The sequence below is a fragment of the Corythoichthys intestinalis genome, chromosome 12 (assembly GCF_030265065.1).
Source record: "Corythoichthys intestinalis isolate RoL2023-P3 chromosome 12, ASM3026506v1, whole genome shotgun sequence".
Taxonomy (NCBI): Eukaryota; Metazoa; Chordata; class Actinopteri; order Syngnathiformes; family Syngnathidae; genus Corythoichthys; species Corythoichthys intestinalis.
This window is the reverse complement of record NC_080406.1, coordinates 625,442-650,100: the sequence shown is the minus strand read 5'-3', so window position 1 is coordinate 650,100 and position 24,659 is coordinate 625,442. Positions and strand designations below refer to the sequence as shown.

The 24,659-nt window shown below is 46.7% G+C and overlaps 1 protein-coding gene across 18 annotated transcripts in view; it reads left to right on the top strand.

The window, feature by feature from the left end:
* ttn.2 (titin, tandem duplicate 2) overlaps nucleotides 1–24,659 on the top strand; it is a 205,810-nt gene that overhangs the window by 64,236 nt on the left and 116,915 nt on the right. For 9 of the 18 annotated variants that reach the window (XM_057851521.1, XM_057851523.1, XM_057851526.1 and 6 more), the window contains 42 exons: nucleotides 1–279; nucleotides 357–644; nucleotides 718–996; nucleotides 1,276–1,557; nucleotides 1,663–1,941; nucleotides 2,011–2,289; nucleotides 2,370–2,648; nucleotides 2,732–3,019; nucleotides 3,104–3,382; nucleotides 3,835–4,116; nucleotides 4,273–4,551; nucleotides 4,623–4,904; nucleotides 5,011–5,289; nucleotides 5,475–5,762; nucleotides 5,928–6,206; nucleotides 6,312–6,593; nucleotides 6,659–6,937; nucleotides 8,015–8,302; nucleotides 8,384–8,674; nucleotides 9,713–10,003; nucleotides 10,604–10,885; nucleotides 11,020–11,124; nucleotides 11,445–11,730; nucleotides 11,808–11,991; nucleotides 12,056–12,139; nucleotides 12,630–12,897; nucleotides 13,035–13,298; nucleotides 13,749–13,958; nucleotides 14,030–14,107; nucleotides 14,194–14,220; nucleotides 14,641–14,697; nucleotides 16,752–16,796; nucleotides 18,086–18,148; nucleotides 18,215–18,253; nucleotides 18,323–18,379; nucleotides 18,444–18,491; nucleotides 18,601–18,999; nucleotides 19,109–19,513; nucleotides 19,630–19,728; nucleotides 20,402–20,497; nucleotides 20,632–24,273; nucleotides 24,516–24,584. In XM_057851521.1, coding sequence (XP_057707504.1) covers nucleotides 1–279; nucleotides 357–644; nucleotides 718–996; nucleotides 1,276–1,557; nucleotides 1,663–1,941; nucleotides 2,011–2,289; nucleotides 2,370–2,648; nucleotides 2,732–3,019; nucleotides 3,104–3,382; nucleotides 3,835–4,116; nucleotides 4,273–4,551; nucleotides 4,623–4,904; nucleotides 5,011–5,289; nucleotides 5,475–5,762; nucleotides 5,928–6,206; nucleotides 6,312–6,593; nucleotides 6,659–6,937; nucleotides 8,015–8,302; nucleotides 8,384–8,674; nucleotides 9,713–10,003; nucleotides 10,604–10,885; nucleotides 11,020–11,124; nucleotides 11,445–11,730; nucleotides 11,808–11,991; nucleotides 12,056–12,139; nucleotides 12,630–12,897; nucleotides 13,035–13,298; nucleotides 13,749–13,958; nucleotides 14,030–14,107; nucleotides 14,194–14,220; nucleotides 14,641–14,697; nucleotides 16,752–16,796; nucleotides 18,086–18,148; nucleotides 18,215–18,253; nucleotides 18,323–18,379; nucleotides 18,444–18,491; nucleotides 18,601–18,999; nucleotides 19,109–19,513; nucleotides 19,630–19,728; nucleotides 20,402–20,497; nucleotides 20,632–24,273; nucleotides 24,516–24,584 — 12,459 coding nt within the window. The remainder of the gene's footprint in view (nucleotides 280–356; nucleotides 645–717; nucleotides 997–1,275; nucleotides 1,558–1,662; nucleotides 1,942–2,010; nucleotides 2,290–2,369; nucleotides 2,649–2,731; nucleotides 3,020–3,103; nucleotides 3,383–3,834; nucleotides 4,117–4,272; nucleotides 4,552–4,622; nucleotides 4,905–5,010; nucleotides 5,290–5,474; nucleotides 5,763–5,927; nucleotides 6,207–6,311; nucleotides 6,594–6,658; nucleotides 6,938–8,014; nucleotides 8,303–8,383; nucleotides 8,675–9,712; nucleotides 10,004–10,603; nucleotides 10,886–11,019; nucleotides 11,125–11,444; nucleotides 11,731–11,807; nucleotides 11,992–12,055; nucleotides 12,140–12,629; nucleotides 12,898–13,034; nucleotides 13,299–13,748; nucleotides 13,959–14,029; nucleotides 14,108–14,193; nucleotides 14,221–14,640; nucleotides 14,698–16,751; nucleotides 16,797–18,085; nucleotides 18,149–18,214; nucleotides 18,254–18,322; nucleotides 18,380–18,443; nucleotides 18,492–18,600; nucleotides 19,000–19,108; nucleotides 19,514–19,629; nucleotides 19,729–20,401; nucleotides 20,498–20,631; nucleotides 24,274–24,515; nucleotides 24,585–24,659) is intronic. The other 9 variants (XM_057851535.1, XM_057851534.1, XM_057851533.1 and 6 more) reach the window with 5 other exon arrangements.

Here is a 24,659-nt window from a genome sequence, read left to right as displayed (position 1 = left end):
AACCTGCCAAAGTCACAGAGGAGGCCAAGTCTATCAGTGTGACACAGGGAGATCTGGCCACCTTAGCGGCTAGGTTCTCAGGCACCAAGCCGCTAAAGGTGAGCTGGCTAAAAGCTGGAAAAGAGCTTCTTTCTGGCCTCAGGTACAAAGTACAAAGCACAGAGTCCAGCTCTGTGCTGAAAATAAATAAAACCGATAAAAGCGACGACGGCGAATACACCTTCGAGGTTTCCAATGATGTCGGTAGCAGCTCTTGCAAGGCAACACTCACCATTTTAGGTCAGTGGATAGTATTTGTACAGGGTCTGGTGCAGACGCACGCATTTTTACTAACCTCTTTGGTTCCTCCATGTCAGATCAAATCATTGCGCCGACATTCACGAGGAAGCTGAAGCAAACCGAAGGTATCAAAGGCTCCTTTGCACATCTGGAGTGCGTGGTGTCAGGTTCGCTGCCGCTCAGTGTCCAGTGGTACAAGGATGAAAACCAGATTCAGACCGGCCCTAAACACAAGTGCACCTTCTTTGAGAATGTAGCCTTCCTGGAAATCTCTGATCTGGACAGCAAAGACAGCGGAAGCTACGCATGCATCGCCAACAACAAGGCGGGAAGTGCTCAATGCTCGGGCACCTTGTTTGTCAAAGGTTTGCATCTCTTTGCTTTTGAAAAACCACACGGAGCTCACTCACGATGAACCTCTGTTCTCTTCTTTTCCAGAGCCTCCCAGCATTATTGAACCTCCGGAATCTATGAATGTTCTGCCTGGCTCAAAGGTTAACTTCAGCGCTCTGGTCTCTGGCACCCCGCCGTTGACCATCAAATGGTTCAAGAACCAGAAAGAGATCTTGTCCAGCTCTGACTGCTTGGTGATAAAGGATAACACATCTACATCTCTGGAGCTCTTCTTTGTCAAAACCTCCGACTCGGGCGACTACGTGTGTGAGGTCCACAACGACGTCGGCACAGTCTCCTGCCAGGCCACGCTCTTCGTGAAAGGTTCCTTACTCGAGTTACCTCCTGTTCCCTTCGTCTGTTGGCATATTACTTGAATTTATGTCTTTGGACTGGTGTTTTCTTTATCAATATCCCTCTTTTACTACATACTCTGTGTCTTGTGCTGGCAGGGAATGAGTTAAGGTAATGATAACTTCTAAATAGATGTCCACTGTAGTCACCCCTGTCCCTGAATGGGTTTAATTCTTATTGTGCCTTGTGCTCCCTTTGGTCTTTGATTTGGTGTCTTTGACGGACGATTGTCGTTTTTTCCCTCTGCAGAACCGCCAAAGTTCACACGGACACTGGCCCGTTTGTCTGTTATCCGACCGGGTCAGAGTCAAATGTTTGAATGCCAAGTGAGCGGCACTCCTGAGATAGACATCTACTGGTTCAGGGAGGGTTCCGAGATCGGTGCCGATAGTCGCCATAAGATGGCCTTCGTCAACAACGTAGCCACCCTCGAATTGTGCGGCGCTGACATCAAGGACAGCGGAATGTACTTCTGCGAAGCTCGCAACGAAGCGGGAAGCGAGAGCTGCAGCATGGAACTTAAAGTCAAAGGTCAGTTAAGCAGAGAACGGGGCGGTGTCAAACTGGCACCTCTGGTCTAGCGGCTCTCAGGGTTTTAAATTTTGAGAGGATGACCTTGCCGTTTCCCGACATTAGAGCCGCCCGTGTTCCTGCGAGAGCTGACTCCGGCCAGCGTGGTCACAGGCTCCGGCGCCTGGCTGAGTTGTCAACTGGCCGGCACGGCTCCCTTCGAAATCACTTGGCACAAAGACGGGAAGGAGCTGAAATCCAGTGTTAAACACGGGCTTTCCCTGCTCAATGACACAGCTGGCCTGGAGGTCAACCGATGCGACCCGAGCGATGTTGGTGAATACCAGTGCACCGTGGCCAACGAAGTTGGAAGCTGCAGTTGTAAGACTACACTGAGCCTCAAAGGTCGGTCCGTTTAGATTCGAAATGTCCTCGGGTTCCCTGCTGGAATTAATATCCGATTGTTTCAAATAGAACCGCCGACATTTAGCAAAAGAATGGAAAATGCCACTTGCGTCGTGGGTAAGAGGGTCGTCTTTGAGTGTGTGGTCGACGGTTCTCCGACCATTTCCGTGCAATGGCAAAAAGACGGGAACTGGATTTTGGAAGATCCGAAGATCGAGAGAAAGTTTGAGAAGAACGTGGCCACGCTCACGCTCCCCGTGTGTGAAGCGAGTCACGGCGGGTCTTATACTTGCCAGGCCATGAATGAGGCTGGCCAGGATAAGTGTGTCGCCACCCTGGCAGTCCAAGGTAACTCTCCGCCGACACTCTTTTCGGGTCTCGGTCCTACGCTGGACCTGCGTTAACCATGTGACTTTACCGGCTCATAGAACCCCCTCAGATCTCTGAGAAACCCGAGTTGGTGAAAGTGACGGCTGGAGACCCGGTCAGCCTGGACTGTAAGGTAACAGGCTCAGCAGAGCTTAAAGTGCGCTGGCTGAAAGACGGCAAGGAGCTGCAGTCCATCAGGCAACACAAGTTGAGCTTTGAGAACAACATCAGCAGTCTGAAAATCCAGTCTGCACAGAGAGAGGACGAAGGAGACTACGTCTTCGAGGTGTCCAACCATATCAGCGCCTGCAGCTGCACCGTCAAAGTGGTGGTGTCAGGTCGGTTGGAAGATCATGGCTCATGAGGATCACCATGACATCTGGGCCGAATGCTCACTTTGTGTTTGTTTCCCTGCTCACAGAACAAATCATCCCGCCGAGCTTCATTAAACCGCTCGCTGACCTGCAAGAGATTCTGGGTTCTTTTGTCCAGATTGTTTGTAAGATATCCGGGTCCATTCCCATCTCGGTTGAATGGCAGAAAGACGGCACCAAGATCACCAGCGGTGTTAAACACAAGCTGATTCAGCAAGACAACTCCGTGTGCGTAGAGATTGAGCACTTGGAGATTTCAGACGCAGGTTCCTACACCTGCAAACTAAGCAACGCGGCAGGAAGCTGCCAATGCACCGGAACCCTCAAAGTCAAAGGTTGGAAAGCGTCTTTCGGAACGTGAACTTGACCCTCAAGCGGAAAATGTGCTCTTCTAACATGCTCGGTCTCATTTTGTGTAGAACCTCCTTGCTTTGTCACCCTGCCTGAGTCCCAGGTGACTGTACCTAACGCCACGGTGCGTTTCAAAGGAACGTTCAAGGGGACTCCGCCCTTCAGTGTCAAGTGGTTCAAGGATGACACGGAGCTGATGACGGGGCCAACTTGTCTCATGGGGTTGGAGGGACACTCCTGCCTCCTGGAGCTGTACTCCGTGGCTGTCACCCAGAGCGGCGTCTACTCCTGCCAAGTCAGCAACGATGCCGGTTCCGTGCGCTCCAGCGCAGACTTGACAGTGAAAGGTTGGACAATCGCCTGGTCCCTGTGTCCTGTCCGTTGCCTCTCATCTTCCCCACTCTTTATTTTCTTTTTTCTTTCAAAATCAGCCGTCCTCTCTTTCCAGACCTTATTTTCCTTAAAATAATGTTCCTTCATTTTTTAATTTTTTTTTAAAAAACCTACTCACTCGAGCCCAAATGAGTTTGTGCTCCTACATTTTATTTGTACTACCTGGATTTCCATATTGAACAGGTCCTTCTCCGTCCTTCTCAAAAACAAAATTGCAGCGTTTGCTTCGATTGTAGGGAGTTAGCCCAAACAAGGTTTTGTCTCAGAGTTGCTATGGCTGAAGAGCCTACTACGACCAAAAAGAGTCCGGTTTTCTCCGTACAACATTTTAGGCATTCCGTGGCCTTAACAAATGCGAACATGCGCACACATTCCCTGTTAATGCTAATCATTTTGGCTTTTACAGAACCTCCCGAGTTCACACTGAAGCTCCCCGCTAGCAAGTGTGTGAAGCGGGGCGAACCGCTGCGCCTGGAGTGTAGGGTCACCGGTACCGGACCCCTCCATGTGAACTGGTACAAGATGGACACCAAGCTGACCGACACCGGCAACTGCAGCATGTCATTTGTGGGCTCGCTGGCAACCCTCGAGCTGCACGCTTCCAGCTTTAACGATGAAGGTGTTTACACATGCGAAGCCTACAGCGACGCCGGCAGTGTCAGCTGTAGCACCACTCTTACTGTCAAAGGTTGGTTTTTCACTGTTGCGGTAGAGGCAGAAGTTTAAATCATTAGAGTGCCAAATTTCCAAAGTCAATGGCAGAGCGGACAAGATTTCCTCCTTAAATCATCATTCCACCAATCGGTCTCTCACACTTCTGTAATGGTGTGCTTTGTTCTCGTAGACCCGCCTTCGTTCATTAAAGTACCTGAACCGGTAGAGGGACTGAAGGGGAAGGATGTGAGTCTCTACTGTGAGATGAGTGGCAGCGCCCCCTTCCAGACCACCTGGTTCAAGGAGGGCAAGCCTCTGATGGAGAGCAGAAAGTACAAGATTTTGAGCGAGGGCAGCTCGGCCACGCTGCACATCCTCGGAGTGGAACCCGCCGACGCCGGCAGCTACTCTTGTAAGGCTTCCAACCCTGTAGGCAGCGACACCTGCCAGGTGTCCGTTAAGCTCAGAGGTCAGTGCTTCATACTTAGAACCCTGGTGAGATTCCTTCCCCTCACTGACCAGTCTGTGGCTCTTCTCTAGAGCCTCCATCCTTTGTGGAGAAACTGTCCAACGCAACGGTGGTCCTAGGACAGGAGGTGAGCCTGGGGGCCACCGTCAGGGGCTCTGAACCCATCACCGTCTCCTGGGTCCTGGACAAGGACTACATTCTTAGGGACGGCGACAACCGAAAAATCACCTTTGAGAACCAGCGGGTGTCTCTCAAAGTCTTTGCGGCTGACACGGCAGCAGCGGGCCGTTACACCTGCCAGCTGCGTAATGATGCAGGGATTACGGAATGTTTCGCAAACTTGACCGTTCTAGGTTGGTCTGGCTTTCCCCCTAAAATCTTTCTTTCTCCATCCTCCACTTTCTCTCCATTACGCGGGCACTGTTTTAAATACCCGAATTCTACGTGCGTTACTTTCAGAACCCGCTAAAATCGTAGATAAGCCCGACACTCTGAATGTGACGGCCGGCGACGTCGCCGCCCTGGAAGTCAAAGTGTGTGGCACCCCAGAACTGGTGCCCAAGTGGTTCAAGGATGGCAAGGAGCTGGCTTCCGGCAATAAATACACAATCTCCTTCTCTCGAATGATCTCCAGCCTGAACGTGCTGTCGGCAGAGAAATCCGACACTGGAGAATACACCTTTCAGGTTGTAAACGATGTCGGGAAGGACCAAAGCAAAATCAATCTCACAGTGCTAGGTTGGTGTTACTTACTACTACTATTTTTTTTTCTTAGCCCGTCCTGACTTCTAAACTCGCGTTGCCAAAGGAAGTTGTGTATCAATAGAACATCTTTCTTTTTGCTCTTGTGTAAAATATTAAACTGAGAGAGAAACTGCAAAGCTTGTACCATTTTGCCCTCACGCCGTCTTTCTCCCGGGCAGATAAAATCATCCCTCCTTCCTTCACGAGGAAACTGAAAGACTGCAACACAGTGGTGGGAAAAGCCGGCGAGATGGAGTGCAAGGTGTCCGGCTCGCCCCCCTTCACCATATCCTGGTATCACGATGGCGAGGAACTCCACAGCGGGCCCGCCTACGACATCGCCTTTAGCGACAACAACTGCACCCTCAGGGTACCCACACTCAAGCTGTCCGACTCGGGACGCTACACGTGTAAGGCGGTCAATGAGGCGGGATCCAGTGAGACCAGCGCCACCTTAGATGTCAAAGGTAAGTGCTCTAAATGTCAAAATTGTCCTCTAGACGTGCCCTGATGAAGATGACAAAATATTTGAATGTCTAGTTATATTAAAAATCCGGCTTCCAGGACAGACAGAAGGGCCGCTCTTCCCAGCACAATCTTCACGTGACTTGACTGGTCTTTGTTGTTCGCAGAGCCGCCATCTTTTGCCGTAATGCCGCAGCCGTCCGAGGCCACGCCCGGATCGGACGTCACCTTCTCGGCCATTGTGAAGGGCAGCGCCCCCCTCAGGCTGAAGTGGTTCAGGGGAACCAAGGAGTTGGAGGCCGGCCAGGGCTGCGACTTCTCCTTGAAGGACAACCGAGTTGTCCTCCACCTCTACAGGGTAAACAGAAGTCACGCCGGAGAATACACTTGCCAAGTCATCAACGATGTGGGCAAGGAGAGCTGCCCCGTCAACCTCATGATCAAAGGTCAGAGCCTTTTTATTTTTTTTTAAACAAACTGTATGTAATTGTGATTAGGGTTGCAAACTCCATGAAGTTTTGTTTAACAACGATGGACATCCACTCTTCCAGAGCCCGCAGTGTTCGTGAAGAAGCTGAAGGACGTGTCAGTGGAGAAAGGCAAACCTCTGAGGCTGGAGTGTTCGTACTCGGGGACGCCCGAGATTTCAGTCTGCTGGTTTAAGGACGAGCAGCCGGTGTCAGCGTCCTACAAGTACAACCTGAGCACCACGGAGAGTGCCTGTATCTTGGAGTGTCTGAGCACCGATGACAAAGACGCCGCCGGAAAGTACGCCTGCCGCGTGGCCAACGACGCCGGCAAGGATGAATGCCAGGCCATGGTTACTATTCTCGGTGAGTACTCCTGGATTAATTGAGGGAAAAGATGCCCCGAATTTGCCAATTTTTCTCCTCCGCAGAGCCGCCTTACTTCACGGAGCCCCTGGAGGCCATGGAGGTTACGTCCGGGGACGCCGTCTGCCTTAAGTGTCACGTGGCGGGCACCCCTGAGATCAAAGTCTCCTGGTTCAAGGGTGACGGCAAGGTGCGCTCTACTGCCAGCTGTAAACTTGAATACAGCAAGGGCACAGCCTGCCTCAAACTCAGCAAGGCCGCCAAGGCTGACGCGGGCGAGTACACATGCAAAGCTGAGAACAAGATCGGAACGGCTGTCTCCACCTGTCGCCTCAGCGTTCAAGGTCAGTTACGGGGCATTGGTACCCTTGTTGGGCTCACGCAGTTGTTGCCACAGTATTCTATCCACTTTTATTTTCAGGACGTTATCAAAAGCAGCTGGGTGATTCTCATGAAATCTATGCAATCTGGTAACAAAGGACATTTACCAAAGCTAGCTTGAAATAGCACAATGCTATGAGACTCACCCATGTCATTTTCTTTCACCAACAGTTTGAGCTCCCTAATAATTTATGGATGGCAGCTTTCCGTTACATGCAAAAGCTACCGTCTATAATGTTCTGGGTTTTTTTCCAATGGTGTTTCTCCCCAGCCAAAACCTTTCAATCAACAAGTTTCTTCTCGCGACTATCTTCACACCCCAAAAATGTCCGTTCGCCCTAAAATGCGGATTTTATGGGAGGGGAGGGGATTTCAAAATGCTATCCCAATCACATCATTTACACAGATTTCAGGAAGCTAAGGGCCACTAAAGTTTTGCCAAAAATGTACGGTTCGGCCAAAATTTGCCAAAAACATACCCATTCTTTTCTAAAGGCCAAAATTGTTTTCCAATGGCCATAGTTATCATTCATTTCAGTGACACAACAACTTGCATTCACTCTATTGATTTCATACCTAGACATTCAAAACTACATTGGCACAACTACAAACATATCTCTTGATGGCCTATTATGATTTTTGTCCAAAAACTATCCATTAAAGCCCAGTGATATTCGACTGGGACCCCTGATTCTATTGACGCCCGTTTACGCCCATGAATTGCCACCCATGTACCGCCATGACCCAAAATGCCACCAGATCAACAGGAAGTGATCCAATATGAATATGAAGTGACCCCGAAATGCCCCATTATCAACAGGAAATGATGCGATATTAAAAGACAGTTAACCCAAAATGCCTCAAACTCAACAGGAAGTGACCCGATTTACCAACGGTCACAGCAAAGCTTTCATCGCAATTTCTCCTGAAATGACATTTTCTAGTTGATTCTAAAAAATGTATTCTCTGATTAATTAATGCTGGGTTACACATATCAACTGTGACTACTGATGCTCTGATGCTCCTGTTGTTTTCTTCAGAGGCCAAGACTCCTCCGAGCTTCCCCAAAAAGATCGCGAGCCTCCAGCAGACTTTGGGCTCGACTGTTTGCTTCGAGTGCCGTGTGGCTGGCTCGTCCCCCATGGAAGTCTCCTGGATGAAGGATAGTGAGCCCCTGCGTGTCGGCGACGACGTCACGGCGCAGTACCGTGACAACACGGCCACGCTCACCATACATCGCAGCGAGATGAGGCACGCCGGGGAGTATGCCTGCGTGGCCACCAACAGCGTGGGCTCTGCGTCCTGCAGAGCCAAGCTCACCTTGCAAGGTTTGGAAAGCGCCACTGCTGACAACTGTCAAAAGAAACACAACTAGAAGAAAAGCAAACTCTTTCCCCTTCTCTCTTCAGAGCCCCGGTATCCACCGGTCTTTGACAAAAAATTGTCAGCGACACAGGCGGTGACCGTGGGCGACGGTGTGGAACTGGAGTGTCACTTGACCGGCACGGCTCCCATGAAGGTGACCTGGTCCAAGGACCACAAAGACATCCGAAGCGGTGGGAACTACAGGATCCAAATGGACGGCAACACGGCCAGACTTAACATCGTCAAGGCCGACAAAGGCGACACGGGAAGATACTCCTGTCACGCCGCCAACGACGTCGGCAAGGACTCCTGCTTTTGCGACGTCACAGTCAAAGGTTAATATCCTACGGTCTATGCGTCGTGGTCGCTGCCTGGCACCTAGTCTCCTTGAGTATATTGAAAGGCTCTTTAAAACAAAGTGTTTTATTATTAGTGCTGTAAAGCGATTAAAACTTTTTAATAGCAATTAATGCATTATGCTTAATATTCTGCCTTAGAATGTGAATTTCACCCTGATCCTCCGTGTCCTTTTGCCCAAAAATAGTGAGGCTTAGGCGGCCGTGAGAGAAGAGCAAAGCGCCTGGCCTGGATCCTCCATTCTGGAGGTTCTCGTGGTGCTCGAAAACATTCACATTCTTTTCTTTCCACTCATTCATTCACAGTTGATTGGCGCATTGCAGATCAATAAATGACAATAAATGCCACAATCTGCCTCAGAGTGCCACTTTTTGGGCTAAAACAGCCAAAGTTATGTTTCGCCTGACAAAGCATTCCACGCCAATCCTCTGTGTGGTTATGCCCGCATATAGTGCGTTTTAGGCAGCCTGGGAGCTGAGCAAAGCGGCAGGAGGTTCATCACTGTATTTACATCCAAATATGTTGGACAACGACCATAATGGGTCTTGCCAAGTTGGCCAGCAGCGTCATGTTCTTCACGCTGTCTCAACGTGTCTCATTTTGGCCATTAAAATCCAAAATGAAGTTTTTTTCTGAAATCCAGTATTATATTCTGGCCTAACTCTGGCGACTACGGAAACACACATTGTATTGAAGTACAAACCATGGGAGGGTGGGCAGAGTTCCATAATTAATCACGTGTTTTAAAAAAATTCTTAATCAGAGAGAGGTCTTGTTAATACCATTATTAATGCGGTAACTGGCAGCATTAACTATTATTATTTCAAATCCTGATCCTATCCCACCGGTCCTTCAAATCCACTTGATGGTTATGTCCCGCTTCCTCGCCTTTATTTCCTTGGAACTTGTGTACAGTCCCCTTATATTTTAGATTGATTCCATTTGTCTGTCTGTCCTGCTGCCTCGCTTTCAGCGTCCCTCACGGTCATTGTGTTTTCTGATTATCTTGTCCCTAGAGCGCAAGAACCCTCCGATATTCACTAAGAAGCCATCAGAGCAAATGGAGGACACCGAGGGCCGCTTGGTCAAGATAGAGGCTCGGGTGTCTGGGTCCCAACCCATGTCCGTCCTCTGGCTAAAGGACGGCGACGACATCTCGGGCTCAGATGATTACGATTTGAGCTTCAAGAGCAACGTCGCGGTGCTTTGCATCAAGAGCGGCCGGCGCCAGCACAGCGGGCGATACAGTTGCCGGGCCACCAACGAGGCTGGGAAAGCTGAGTGCGAGGTCACTCTCCAAATCTCGGGTCAGTTAGCTCTCGCCACAAAATAGACGACGTATTAACCAGCGATGACTCACTGTAGGAGTCTCTAGTATGTTTATTAGCGTCTTCGCTAGCATGGAAAACAGGTGACCCTGCATGTTAAATAATGAAAATGACTTCATTAATGTCATTTTACATAGTGTAAAGAGTGTACATGTTATTTTCCGTAGTGTTATTCACCCAAAATAACGCATCAGGAAACTGCCACTTCTTTTCAACAGTTCTGGCTGTAACATCATAACCAAAATGTATGATTATGTCTAGCTTTCTTGTGCTATGCTAGCTAACCAGCTTGCATATGTTGACAGAATGCTCATGCAATAACAGGGTGATTCTCATGAAAGCTATGTGCTATGAAGGACAATAATCAAAGCTAGCTTAAAATAGCAGAATGACATGATGACTCAGTCACTTTTTTTTCTTCAACAGTTTGAGTACTTTAGGCTTGTTAGCATCTCCGCAAATATACAATATCAACAGGCTCACTGCTAGAGCTACAAATGTAGTTTTCTTAGCATTTATCGCAGATAAAATTAATTTGGGATCATGACAGCTAATGTGACTGCCCGCCATCCTTCATAGAAGCGAAGTCCGCTCCGGTCTTCGACGTACCGCTGAAGGCGACGTCCGTGTCCGAGGGCGAGCGTCTGAGTCTGTCCTGCCATGTCCGCGGCTCGCCTCCGCTCAGGATCCAGTGGATGAAAGACCGGAAAGAGCTGACGCCATCCGCCGGCATCCGCTTCTCCGACGGGACAGCCTCCCTAGAAATCGGCGCGGCGACCCGTCACGACGCCGGCGACTACATCTGCAAGGCGACCAACGACGCCGGAAGCGAACTGTGCCGGGCTAAAGTCACCGTCAAGGGTAAAAGATGGACCGCTAAAATCGATGAGGAGCAGGCTTAGCATTAGCGATAGGCTAGCGTCCCAGAATAAGACTGCTGGATGGTCGTCAATCACTTTTCCGTCTTAGTTCTTTTCTCCTCTTTGTGCTTGAAGAAAAAGAGGCTGCGCCCACTGACAAAGCCGCCGAGGCTGCTCCTTCCAAGAAGCTGGACCAGCTTTTCTTCATCGAGGAACCCAAGAGCTTTAACGTCACTGAAAGTGAGACACCTACATCCTTGTCATCCTTATTTACGCTTACACCATTCTAACCATGTGGAAAACATACTCCAGGGGTGTCAAACTCATCTTTGTCATGGGCATCTTTTATATTTTTTTGTAATAGTGAGTTATACTTCGGAAAATACTGTAATCTATGGTACTTCATTCAAATAGAAATCTTGGATTGCATACTCCGTACCGCGCACCACAATGATTGGGCAAAAAATATGACCACAATTACTCCAAAAACAGGCAATTTGACAATCTGCATCACATGCAAAGTCTAAAACTAATAAAGTGATCCTGTGGTGTGACGACAGAGGGCACGGCCACCTTCATCGCCAAGGTGGGCGGGGAGCCCATCCCCAGTGTCAAATGGATGAAGGGCAAGTGGAGGCAGCTGACCCAGGGCGGACGCGTATCTATCGAGCAGAAAGGCCGGGACTCTAAACTGGAGCTTCGTGAGGTGACCAAGTCAGACTCGGGTCAGTACCGCTGTGTGGCCTCCAACAAGCACGGCGAGATAGAGTGCTCCGCGGACCTCCATGTCGATGAGAAAAAGGCCGCTGCCCAGCTGGAAGGAGACCTGAGAGCCAAGCTCAAAAAGTCAGTCAGCAGACCGCCAGCCTCCCGCTGCCTCGGTCCCAGCGCCACTTTAACTTCACACTCCTTTGCGTTGTCAGGACACCTTCCAAGCAGAAGAGTCCCGAGACGGAGAAGGACATTGACATCGTAGAACTGCTGAGAAACGTGGACCCAAAGGAGTACGAGAAGTACGCCCGAATGTACGGCATCACCGACTACCGGGGCCTCCTCCAGGCTATCGAGCAGTTAAAGCAGGAGAAGGCGGAAGAAACTGGAAGACTGGTAAGATTATCCAGCAGTCATTCAACCGCTCGTGAATGCTGATCGTGGCTCTCGTGCTTGACAGGAAGTGGAACGTGCGCCCAGAGAAGTGGATGAAGATATGGCCAAGCTGGTGGCTGACCTACAGAAAAGGATGGAGCGGACAGAGGTCAGTACAAGGCATTTCCTAGTCCATATGATCCACTGTCCACTATCTAACCTAAGTACTGTAGTTTGTCGTCTACAGTCCACACACCAATGATTCAGAGGTTATAGTCCACGGGAAACATGTTCATTATCCTTAACCCAAAGCCCTTAGCCTGAAGTCCCCAGCCTAGAGCCCATTGGTGCCTTCATGTCTGTCTTGTAGCCCATGACAGTCCCGAAGGACATCTGTGATAAGTTCATAGTTCAAGTCCATCCCCCTGTCTTATCAACATGCATAGCACTCAGTCAGTAGTCCCAGATTCATAATCAATAGCCTGAAGTCCCTCAGTCTGACAGGAACCCCCTCTGTACCCCATAGTCTGTAGACCAAAGCCCACAGTGCATCATTTGCCATTTCTTTTAACCTGTTACAGTTCTGAAGGATATCTGCGATAAGTCCAAAGCTCAACCAATGTCCATAGTCTGACCATCACCTCTTGTCTGTTCCCTAGCCCGTGACCGTCGTGAATGATATTAGCGACCAGTCGGTCCTAGTTGATGAGGAGGCTCTGTTTGAGTGTGAGGTGAAGATCAACTACTCAGAGATCACGCTGTCCTGGTACAAGGGCACCAAAAAACTGGACACCAGCGCCAAGTATCACATCAGTGTGAGTGGAGACCGCCACCTACTGAAGATTAAGGATTGCCAACTCGCAGACCAGGGCAACTACCGAGTGGTTTGCGGACCTCACATCTCCAGTGCCAAGCTTTCTGTCACCGGTCAGTACGGAACAATGCAGAGACTCCGTACTGTTCGGAGTATACGGTCGCTAATCATTTATAGGCGTAGTCCTTCTATCACCATCTATAACCCACAGTTTTCATGACCCAAGCCCCGATGTTTTTGATTCTTGCAGAGGCCGTGGTGGAGACACATCTTCAGGACACTTCGGGTAAGGAAGGCCAGTCATGTACTTTGACTTGTCAGTTGTCCATCCCCAATGTGGAGGTGCAGTGGTTTAAGAACGGCCAGCGGTTAGACACCAAGGGGGGCAGATTCAAGTCCGAGGTCAAACATAAGCTCCAGAAGCTGCATATAAAGGACCTGAAGCCCGAAGACCAGGGCCACTACACTTGTCGGTACCTGCACCTGGAGTCTTCGGCAGACCTCTGGGTGGAAGGTTGGTATTAGTCCAGAAGCCTTCCAGAAGATTTTCGCTAACCTCTTCTGACCCGACTCAACCCTGTCATCATCATGTTCTCCTCACTAATCCTGAATGGGCTGTCCTAATTTTGTGCTTCACCTGTAGTCTCCTTCCCATATAACCACTCATCTTTCCAGTCCCATGGAACGTTCTTGTCATCATCTCATTCCCCTCATGTGTCTTCCCTCCTTGACTGTGTCATTCCATCCCTCCAAACACCAATGTGGCTGTTGATTCTCTTGCTTGGAAAGCATCTGTCTGCAACCCCAACAATGCTCCTCTCCTCTCATTAAGGCACACCCGTCATTCCCTCGTTTGTCCTCCTTCTCGGGATCCGTCTAATGACGGTCCTTCCTAATCCCGGTGCGGACGTCGTACCCGGCCAGGTCCCCATCTCATTTTCGCCGCCCTCTTTGTGTGTTTTAGCTGAGCAAATTCATTTCACTAAGCGAATTCACAACGTGGAGGTGAACGAGCGTCAAGCGGCCACCTTTGAGTGCGAAGTGTCCTTCGACAACGCGGTGGTGTCCTGGTACAAGGACACCTGGGAGCTGAGGGAAAGCCCCAAGTACAACTTCCGCAGCGAGGGCCGGAGACATTTCATGGTCATTCAAAATGTGAGCGTGGAGGACGAAGGTGCGTAGCGGTGCGCCGCCCTCTGATGGAAAATTTTGCACCACGACCGACGGTCAACTCTTCTCGCGTAGGCGTGTACTCGGTGATTGTGAGGTTGGAGCCCCGGGGCGAAGCTAAGAGCAGCGCTGAGCTCTATTTATCTGGCAAAGGTACCTCGGCACTGCCTCAACTACCCTCGGAGTAACGCTCTGGTTGTTCAAAACCATCTTCTTCTTTGCTCCCTATTTCTTTACAGAGATTCAATTAGCTACAATACCGTCTGGTAAGTACTTTCCTTCTTGGGACACAAAATCTTTAAAAGTTGGTCAAAGGACTCAAACGCATGTTCTTCATCTTGGAGCCACACGAGGCACGTTAGCCGTGAACACGGTTAGCCTTTTAGTCTCGGTGGTTTTCACGCGATAATTCTTGAGTTGAGCTGCGGGAGCTGACCTCTGAGCTTTGTTTCAGAAACGTAAACCAGATTTAAAGCGCTTTCAGTCATAAAGCTGCAACCGGGTAACATGACCTGGAATCTACAGATCAAATTGCGCGTGCCGGATAAATACCAGACCTCATCATATGTCTGAAAGGGGCAAATGTCTTCATATGGTTATGCTAGCTTGTCAGTGAATTAAGTAGAAAAGCAGGGAATGAATGAGCCGATGATGTCCATGCTAATCATGATCAAATTGTCGCGTAGATGTGCAAGACGCTTCCGTGGAGAGGCCTGAAGCGCCATCGTCAGTGGACATTCAAGGTAAGAATAGCAATTACACCCTATTAGCATCTACAGCTAACCCCAACATAGTCGCCTTCTACACCTTCTTTTCATAGCATCTTTCATTCTTAGCCCGAAGCAATGAAATGATAACTTAAGGTGCTTGGCTGCACCTGAATAGTTGGTGTTCACTGGATCTAAAACTAAAGAATAACAAATAGGAAGCCAATAAACTCAGTGTGTTTACCTTATTGGAGGGTGGCAATGAATAAACATTGGTTAATTCACTGCCACCCTCGCTCTTTAAATGGATCAGACGTCTACAAGTGACAAAGTCATTTAAACCATTCACCGTCAACTATGGTGCTGGATGCCAACCCATTTGCACTGAAAGTATGAGAATGAATTGCAAAATCGAATTCATCGCAAAATTAGTCGGCAGATTAAAGTGCCTATGACAGAAAAAAATTATGTTTACTTTATGCTCCTGAATGGAATGGACCGCTTGGATGGTGCGCGTAAGCGGTCGTTTTATGTATTCAATGTTTTTAATCCCTCACCATGAAAATGAATAACTTCCTGTTTTGAGGAGGAATGCGAATGTGACGTAACCCGGGTCAGCATCTCACAATACAGCATTGCTTTATAGCATGCAGATGGACTGCGGATTCAGCTGATTTTGCGGATTAATTCTGTTTATTTTTCACATCATGCCACCCAAATGTGCTGCAAGGTATTGTTTCAAAAACCCCCACCCCGAGATTGGCCAAAACAAGTCCAAGTAAAGATGGTGTTTTGTATTATGTCAAATACTCGGTTCATGGCACACATTTTAATACGGAGGTGGCTTTCATTTTGTGACTAAAATTATGCTCCTTGTCCACCGAGAATGCGACTCCACGGACGACCGGCAGCTACTAGCACACCCCCTTCGGTCCTCTTCGCGTGCCCGCCGGGAGAGCACTCTACTCAGCTTATGCTCGTGCGGTTCTCTATATCGTCCAGACTTCCAGCCCCCTTTGCCCTCTTTGTGTGCCCGGCAACAGACCAGTATCCTCGGGTTGGGCTCGAGCAGCTACACGCTCCTCCAACATTGACCGGTTTGTCCGGCGGTCATTCTTCGGCTGCTTCCCCGGCAAACTCACTCTCCTGCCCGCAGCAGAGAGAACGACGAGCTGTCACTTTCTCGCCGCCGGGGGGGTTGCCGATTGGCAAAGACAATCGACAATCCTGCCGCCGTGTGACATGATCCGGGGTAGTTTTGTGTGATTTTTCGTTTCGAAAGGCGAGAATAAGATCTGGAAACGCAGCTCAGTTTGGGTTAACATGTCGTCTAGCTGTCACGCCTCCTGGTCTGTTTACACTCTCTGAAGCCGGGGCAGGGAAATGACAAAAGCCGGGCTAACTCCGGTGGCATAAAATATCGTTCGGGAGGTTCAAGAAGTCGACACTTTTGACCATTATGGAGTAATTTTGCAATGTTGTACTGAATAAATGCATTTTTATTATTTCATATTTCATTTAGCACAAGCCTGTTATTTGTCATGACCGTACCATTTATTTAGCAATTTTGGAAAATGAAGGAAAAATACTTAAATAAAAAGAATATCCTGTAAAAATATTGGAGTAGACAGATTGAAACAATGATGACATTTTGCTGCTCTGTGTTGAATTTTCCTCGTTCTGAATCTTGCCTCTCAATGGGCTGAATTCTAAATCAGCTGAAATCGTGACCCTGCCGACGTCATCCGCCAACTGGGGACGCTAGAGCGCTATAATGAAAGCCGTGGCTAATTGGTAAATTAAAAGACAAATTTCTTCTCATCTGTGCGTTGCCAAATTGTTCTATATAGTCGAATTGTCTCAAAATATGATTCTAATTCACATAATAATGCTATTTAAGACTTTTTTATCCTGTCATAGGCATTTTAAGATATCTCATTAATTGATTCATCCGAATAGATTAATTGCAAAATTAGATTCATTGCATATTTTTTGGAGGACTGTTCATTGATTAATCACAAAATGATTTGACGGGTAATCTATCTTTTAGATCAAACTGATAAAGGTGTCTTTTTTGTTATTTTTTTAAGAATCTGCTGAGTTTTATCATTATGAGGAAGAAATTGAGCAAACAGGTATTTGGACTTTGGTTCTCACTGTCATTCATTTTCATCATCCTTTACATTCATGGCTCATTGTCACTGACTAATATACATGATTCCTACATTTGGTAGCAATAGAAGAACATCTTTTTTGAACAATCCCTGAGAGGGCCTTTTTTGTGGCTCTACCAAATTTCAAGCTCTGGCTCACCCCATTTGTTCTTTTTGTCATCTTGTAGTCCTTCTGTAGTATGGAAGCATATTGCTGCCACAAAAATGAGTCCAGTATCACATTTTTGCATGATAATATCATGTACAAACATGAAAAGGATCATGTAATAACTAGCATTGTCCAATATTGACTTTTTAACAGACATCCCAATGTTTTCCAACTCCAAAAATCCCATACCGATGTCAAACCAATACCGGTCGTGGACTTGACATATTATAGCTAACTGTGCTGTGACGCCTCACTGATGCTTTCACAATGTAACTACGTCAATTTTTTTTAACAAATAAAATAAACATTCTGTGAAAAATAAGAACAACTTCAACTGTATTCATAGAAAAAGTGCCAAAATAATGTCCTATATAGATGGGACGAAATTCCAAGATCATTAAATAGAATAAATAATTCACAAATAAATCATGTTTACACTAGTTACCTCAAATAGCAACAAGGAGGTGACAAAGCATTACAAATACAGACAGGCAATTATAGGACAGGCTAATGCAATGGCAGTTCCTAAGATCCATTTTGCTGGGCTTTCGCACAGATTTTTCAATTATAATGATGTGTTTGATTACTTTTCTTAGTGACTATTTCTTTCTGGTGCAGCAGTATTTATATGTGATCATTTTATAATTCATTATTTTTCACTTATTGTTCATTTTATTTATGCACCATAAGTGATTAGGGTAGTTCCCTCAGTTGACAAATCCCAGGCATTTTGGTCTGGATACATCACTCCAAGCATAGCTGTTGTGCCCAGCTGTAGGATTGTACATTAATTTATTAACCAGCATATCGACTAGCGCAAAACTGATATCAATACTTTCCGATTTTATTTTAGAAGCTTTTATCGGCCAATATTATCGGGTGGAAAATATTATCACCCTTATACACAAAAAGTATCTCGTTTTTACATATTGATAACTATTATGTCAAACATCACACTGGACTTTTTTTTTTCCCATCGAGTGGCAGCAATACGCTGCCATACGTCTGTCCATCTTGGCTTCTCCCATTTCACCATTTCATGACTTCCCGTGATGTGTCCCATTTGGATTTGGAATTCAACAGTTTTGTGTATCTCCTACAGTTACCATTGAGGAGACGATGGAAAGACAGAAAATGGAAGTGATTGAGGAATTCATTTCCCGAGGTACCAAAGACTTTCAAGATGTCCTCCCATTATCTCCTCACTAACATAATGAGTTTTCTTTTCAAGTGGCCGAAGCCGAGGAGGAAGAAGCAGCACCCGGAAAAGGTGAGTCACAGGTCGTTAGCATCGAGGGCCTCGGCCGCTCAGCGACTGATGCTGATGTTGATGTCACAGTGACCAAAGTGGCAGAGGAGGAGAAGAAAAAGAAGAAAGTTTTCTATCCTGATGAAGGTAGTTTTTTCTCTGTGATAAGGACCGTGCGATCGGTCACTAACGTACCTTACTATTTCCGAAGAACCCGAGGAAGTTGCAAAGAAGCCGTCACCGTGGGACTCCAAGAAAGGTACTTATTTCCATTTCCCGATCACGCTCACCTCTTGTTTTCGTTCGTCGTCGCCGCCGTCTCTAACATCTCTCCGGTCACTTTTACGCTAATTTCTGTGTCGCCGAAGACGAGCCCGAGCCTCGGCCCAAACTCAAACCTGTGACGAAACGCAAGCCCGAACCCGAGCTCGAGCCCGAACCTCGGCCCAAACTCAAGCCGGTGACTAAACCTGAAGCCGAGCCCGAGCCAGAGGCTTGGCCCAAACTCAAGCCAGTGACGAAAACTGAAGCCGAGCCCGAGCCAGAGGCTTGGCCCAAACTCAAGCCAGTGGAGAGGCCCGAGCCCGAACCAGAGCCAGAAGCTAGGCCCAAACTCAAGACGGAGCCTGAGCCGGAGCCCGAGGCCCGGCCTAAACTCAAGCCGGTCTCGAAACCCGAGCCGGAGCCCGAAACCAAGCCAAAGCTGAAGCCGGTAGCTAAGCCAGAACCCGAAGACAAGACAAAGCCGACCGCGCCGTCACTCAAAGGTACTTGTTGCCTTCTTTTATGGTCGTTTTTTTGTACGTGTCTTTGTTTGTGTGTTGTTGTTTTCTTGAGTGCATACCCCCCTTAAGTGTACTACGTTGTTACTTTAAGTCTCCGAAGAACCAAAACCTGAACCTGTTAAGATCGAGTCCAAACCTGAAGTGTCAAAAGCCAAACCCGTGGCGGTACCCGAACCACAGCCTGTAGGAGTACCCAAACCAGAGCCGGTGGCGGTGCCCAAGCCGAAGTCTACGGTGGAACCCAAACCGCCAAAACCGGAGCCTGCAATCGAACCGAGACCATCCGTACCAGAACCTGTGGTGCCACCTAAACCTCCCAAACCGGAGGCTGTGGTGGAACACAAACAAGAACCTGCGGTCGAACCCAAACCAAAACCTGCTGAGGCCCCCAAGCCACCCAAACCGCAACCCGTGTTGAAAATAGGTGAAGTAGAACTTTCCAAAGTGTCCGAAGTAGAGCTACCAAAGGCCAAAGAACCAAAGGAACCTGCAAAAGGTATACATCTTTGAGCTTTGGGCTTTTTCTTAACCCTCTTAAGCCCCAAAGCGTTGAGAAGGTCTTAATTCTTTGGTACGTTCCGTGTACTTATTGACCGAGATCTTGTCTCAAAGTGCCAGAGAAGCCAATCGAGAAGGAACCAGCTGCAGAACTGCAAAAGGTCCGCAGAGAAGAAGAGAAAACACCACAGAAGAAACCTGTGGTCGTCAAAGGTATCTGAAGCGCAGCCACTAAAACCTCAATCTGTTTTTCCTCTTAATATCTTGTGCAGTTCATTGTGTTGCGTTGTTCTGCATCCTTTTGTTTCTTTTGTCATATTTTGGTTTTCATATGTTGGTCTTCACATGTGCCTCTTATGAGTATGTTTTGCTTGTGTAGTTCATCACATTTGGTTCATTCTTCATTGGAGGATCTTCATAGTGTGCAGGTTTTGTCATCACCTTGCGATGTCTGTCATGTTTTGTTCTACATGCGTTGTCGTGTTCTTTTGTTCCCCACGTGTGGTTTATAATGGGTAGGGGTCATTCCACAGTGTGTCTGTTTTTTCACGTGTGATCATCAACTGAGGCACGTCATGTGTGGCTATCCATCTGTGGTTTGTCATGTTCTCTTGCTCTTCACGTGTGCTTCTTCGTATGCCATTTATTTTTCTTCATGTCATTCGTCGCGCGTAGCTCTTCACGTGCTTCTTCATGAGTTGTTCATCATACGTTGTTCTTCATGCACAGTTCTTCATATGCGTAGGTAGTTCTTCATTTGTGATTGTTTCTCTGTTATGGTGGTTCTTCATGCAGTTCTTCCCAACTAGTTCTTGGTTCTTTGAGATGCTTAACAAATTGTACAGTGCTGGTATTTTTAGGCTAATTACTTTGATATTCTTTTAAGTTCCTGAGGCAAAGAAGATAGAAGAACCAAAACCAACCAAGAAAGTTGAACCTGTTCTGCTTCCTCCCAAAAAAGAGCCAGCAGAACCACAAAAAGGTACCTTGATGTTTGTCCTCACCTGCCGGCCCCCCGGTGCTGCCCATTTGTGCTAAACAGCCTCCTTTGTGTGCACTAGCACATTGTTCTGCTCTTTATGTGGTCTGCATGTTGTTTCTTTAACCCTCTTTAAGCTCTGAAAGATGATCTTGCCATCCAAGACCGGCAAAAGCCAAAACGAGCTCTAAAGACGACCCCTGAGGTTACAGTCTCGTGTGACACGCTCCATGATACAACTCAGGAGAAAATGCGAGAAAAACCTGAGAAAGTACCAGAAAAGATGGCAGAGAAGTCTCCTGCTAAGCCTGGTCAAGTACCAGAGAGTCTTGCTTCTATACATGTTAAAGTACCAGAGAAGCTTCCCGATAAACAAGAAGAAGTACCAGAGAAGCTTACTGGTATGCATGACAAAATATCAGAGATGCGTCCCAATAAACCAGATAAAGTACCAGAGAAGCGTCCTGGTATACCTGATAAAAAACCAGAGAAGGTACCAGAAAAGCTTCATGACAAACCTGAAAAAATACCAGAAAAGCATAAAGGTGCACCTGAGACCATACCAGAGGAGCTTCCTAAAACAACGCATGAAAAATCAACTGACAAAGTCTACCAGAAGCCTCATGGTAAACCAAAAAAAGTACCAGAGGTGCTTCCTGATAAACCTGAACCACTACCAGAGAAGGTACTTAACTTAGTACCAGAAAGGCTTCATGACAAACCTGAAAAAATACCAGCAAAACATGCTGATAAAGCTGCAACAGTACCAGAGAACCTTCCTAAATCAATGCAGGAAATAATTATTGATCTACCTGATAAAGTCCATGGGAAGCTTCATGATAAAATACCAGAGAAGCTTCCTGATCAATTCGATACATTACAAAAGAAGGTTCATGATACACCACTCAAGAAAGTACATGAGAAGCATCCTCAGAAAACAAGTGAGAAAGTACTTCAGAAACCTGAGAAGCCTCATGATAAACCTAAGAATGTAGCAGAAACGCTTTCTGATGAACCTGATGCACTACCACAGAAGCAAGTACCAGAGATATCTGAGAAAGTATCAAAGGAGTTTTTTGAAAAAAACCACATGAAAGTGCCAGAGAATCTTCCTAGCTTACATGATAAAGTACCAGAGAAGGTACTAGAGAGGCTTCACAATAAACCTGAGACAATATCAGAGACGCTTCCTGATAAAATTGATAGAATTCCTAAGAAGCTTCATGATAAACCACTTGAGAAAGTGGATGAGAAGCATCCTAAAATAACACAAGGGAAAGTACTTCAGAAACCTGATAACATACCCGAGAAACCTAAGAAAGTACCAGAGACGCTCCCTGATAAACCAGATATAGCACCACAGAAGCCACAAGATAAAGTACAAGAGGCAGCTGTGAAAATACTAGAGAAGCGCCTTCACAAACCCCACAAGAAAGTTCCAGAGAAGGTACCAGAGAGACTTGATGACAGACCCGAGAAAGTATCAGAGAAGCTTAATGATAAATCTGAGACAGTAGCAGGGACGCATTCTAAAAAATTATTTGAGATATCTGATGAAGTGCACGAGCAGCCTCACGATAAACCTAAGAAAGTAGTACAGACAATTCCTGATCAACCGGATTTAGTACCGGAGATGCCCTGTGATAAACCACCGAATGAAGTAGCAAAGAGGCTTCCAGGTAAACCATTTGAGAAAGTACCAGAGACACCTGAAAAAGTACTAGAGAGGCACCGAGACAAACCTCAGGAGAAAGTGTCTGGGAAGCTACAATCTATAGACGATAAAGTACCTGAGAAGGTACGAGAGAGGCTTCATGACAAACCTGATAAATTGTCAGAGAAGCATCGTGTTGACCCTGAGACCGTAGCAGATAAGCATTCTAATAACACACATGAAAATATACTTGAGAAAGTACACGAGCAACCTCATGAACAACCTAAAAAAGTAGCTGAGGCGCTACCTGATAAAGTACCTCAGAAACTCTACGATAAACAATGTGAAAGCGTATCAGAGAGGCTGCCAGATAAAACATCTGAGAAAATACCAGAGAAGCACCCTGACAAACCCCATGAGAAGGTTCCAGAGAAGCTTCTTGGTATACATGCTAAAATACCACTGAAGGTGCAAGAGAAGTGTATTGATAAGCCCGGGACTGTAGCAGAAAAGCATCCTAATAAAACACAAGAAAAAATACTTGACATACCTGATAAAGTACACGATCAGCCATCTGAGAAACCTAAGAAGGTAGCAGAGATGCTTCCTGATACAATAAGAGAGAACCCTCTTGATATACCTGAGCAGGTTAAAAATGTGCATCCAGATGAAATACATGCGAAAATATCAGATTTACCTGAGAAAGTAACAGACAAGAACCCTAACAAACCCCATGTGAAAGTCCCCAAGAAGATTCCTGAGCAAATACCGAAAAAACAGATTAAGGCACCAGAGAAGCTACATGATAAACCAAAGACAGTACCAGAGAAATTACATGATAAACCACATGAGGATGTGCTAGAGAAGCTACCTGATACACTTTTGGAAGAGCATCACTATGCATCACGAGACGAAGTAGCAGAGATGCTCCCCGATAAAGTATCGGAGAAGCTTACCGATAAGCCCTATACAGTAGCAAAGCCGATTCATGATAAACTACTTGAGAAAGTACCAGAAACACTTCCTGACAAACCACATGAGGATTTAAGAGAAAGGTTTTCAGATAAAACATATGACGAAGTACCAGAGAAACCTGTAAACATAAAAGAGAAGCTTGATGATAAATTGCGGCAGAAGCTTCCTGAGCACGCGCAAGCCAAGGTGCCAGAAATGTTTCCCGATAAAGTATCAGAGAAGCCTCATGATAAATTACATGAGACAGTATCAGAGAAACCTCCTGATAAAGTACTGGAGAAGCTACCTGACACAGTACCAGAGGAGCTTCCTTATAAACCACACGACAAAGTGCCTGAAACACTTCCAGATAAAACGTCTGAAAAAGTACTGGCAAAACATCCTAAAAAAGTACAGGTAAAGCTTTACAATAAACCGCATGAGGAAGTACCAGAGAAGCTTTCTGATCACACGCAGGCGGAAGTGCCGGGGATGCTTCCAGATAAAATACCAGAGAAGGTTCCTAATAAAACAACAAAACATCCACATGAAAAAATACCTGAGAAATTTACAGATAAACCTGATAAAACACCAGTGGAGTTTGGTGTAAAACGTGAAAAGGTACCAGAGAAACTTCCTAAAGTTCCTGTTAAACCTGATCAAGTACCAGAAAAGCTTCCTACTAAAGTAACAAAACGTCCACATGAAAAAATACCAGAGAAACTTCCTGATAAACCTGATGGAGTGCCAGAGGAGCTTGGTGTAAAACCTGAAAAATTACCAGAGAAACCTTCTGATGAACCTCAGAAGGTTCCAGTTAAACCTGATAAAGTACCAGAGAAACCTCCTCATAAAGCTCAGGAAGTACCAACAAATCTTCGTGATAAAAACTATGAGAAAGTACCGGAGGTGCTTCCTCTGATGTCAGAGAAAGTTCTAGCTCCCCAGAAAAGGGTGGAACAAGTCGTGGTTGAATATGATTCTGACAAACCTCCAGCAAAGCCACATGAGGACAGAGTCATTGAAAAAATGCCTATCCAGGCTAACCAGAAAGTGTCTGAAGCCTCTAAGGTTTCCCTCTTGACACCTGAGAAGGTTCCAGAAGAGCCAAAAGATCTGTTCTCTGGGGTAGTTGGAATTCTCAAGGGACTAGCAGAAGATTCTACCAAAGGTACAGGGAAGCAAAACATTTGACTTCGTCTTCTTAAAAAAAAAAAAAAAAAAAGATACATTCTTCTCATGCATGCATGTTTTGCTGAGCTGCTGTCAAGTAGAAAATGTTGCGCTTTAGGTTCTCCGTGCACATGGAGCACTCTTTTAGACTTACCTCTTGTTTGTGCTCGCTTGTTTGTCTAATTAACCGTCTCGTCCCATTTTTCCTCCCCGCTCACATCTTGGACGATGGACTTGAAGGTTTAGAGACTCAGAAGATTTCACCTCTGAAAATGGAACCAAAGACGAGATTTACTCCACCAGAAAAAGGTATCAGCAGAGGAATCGCTTCAAATGATCTCAGCATCTGACGCTGTTGTTGTTGTGTCTCACGATTGTTTGTCT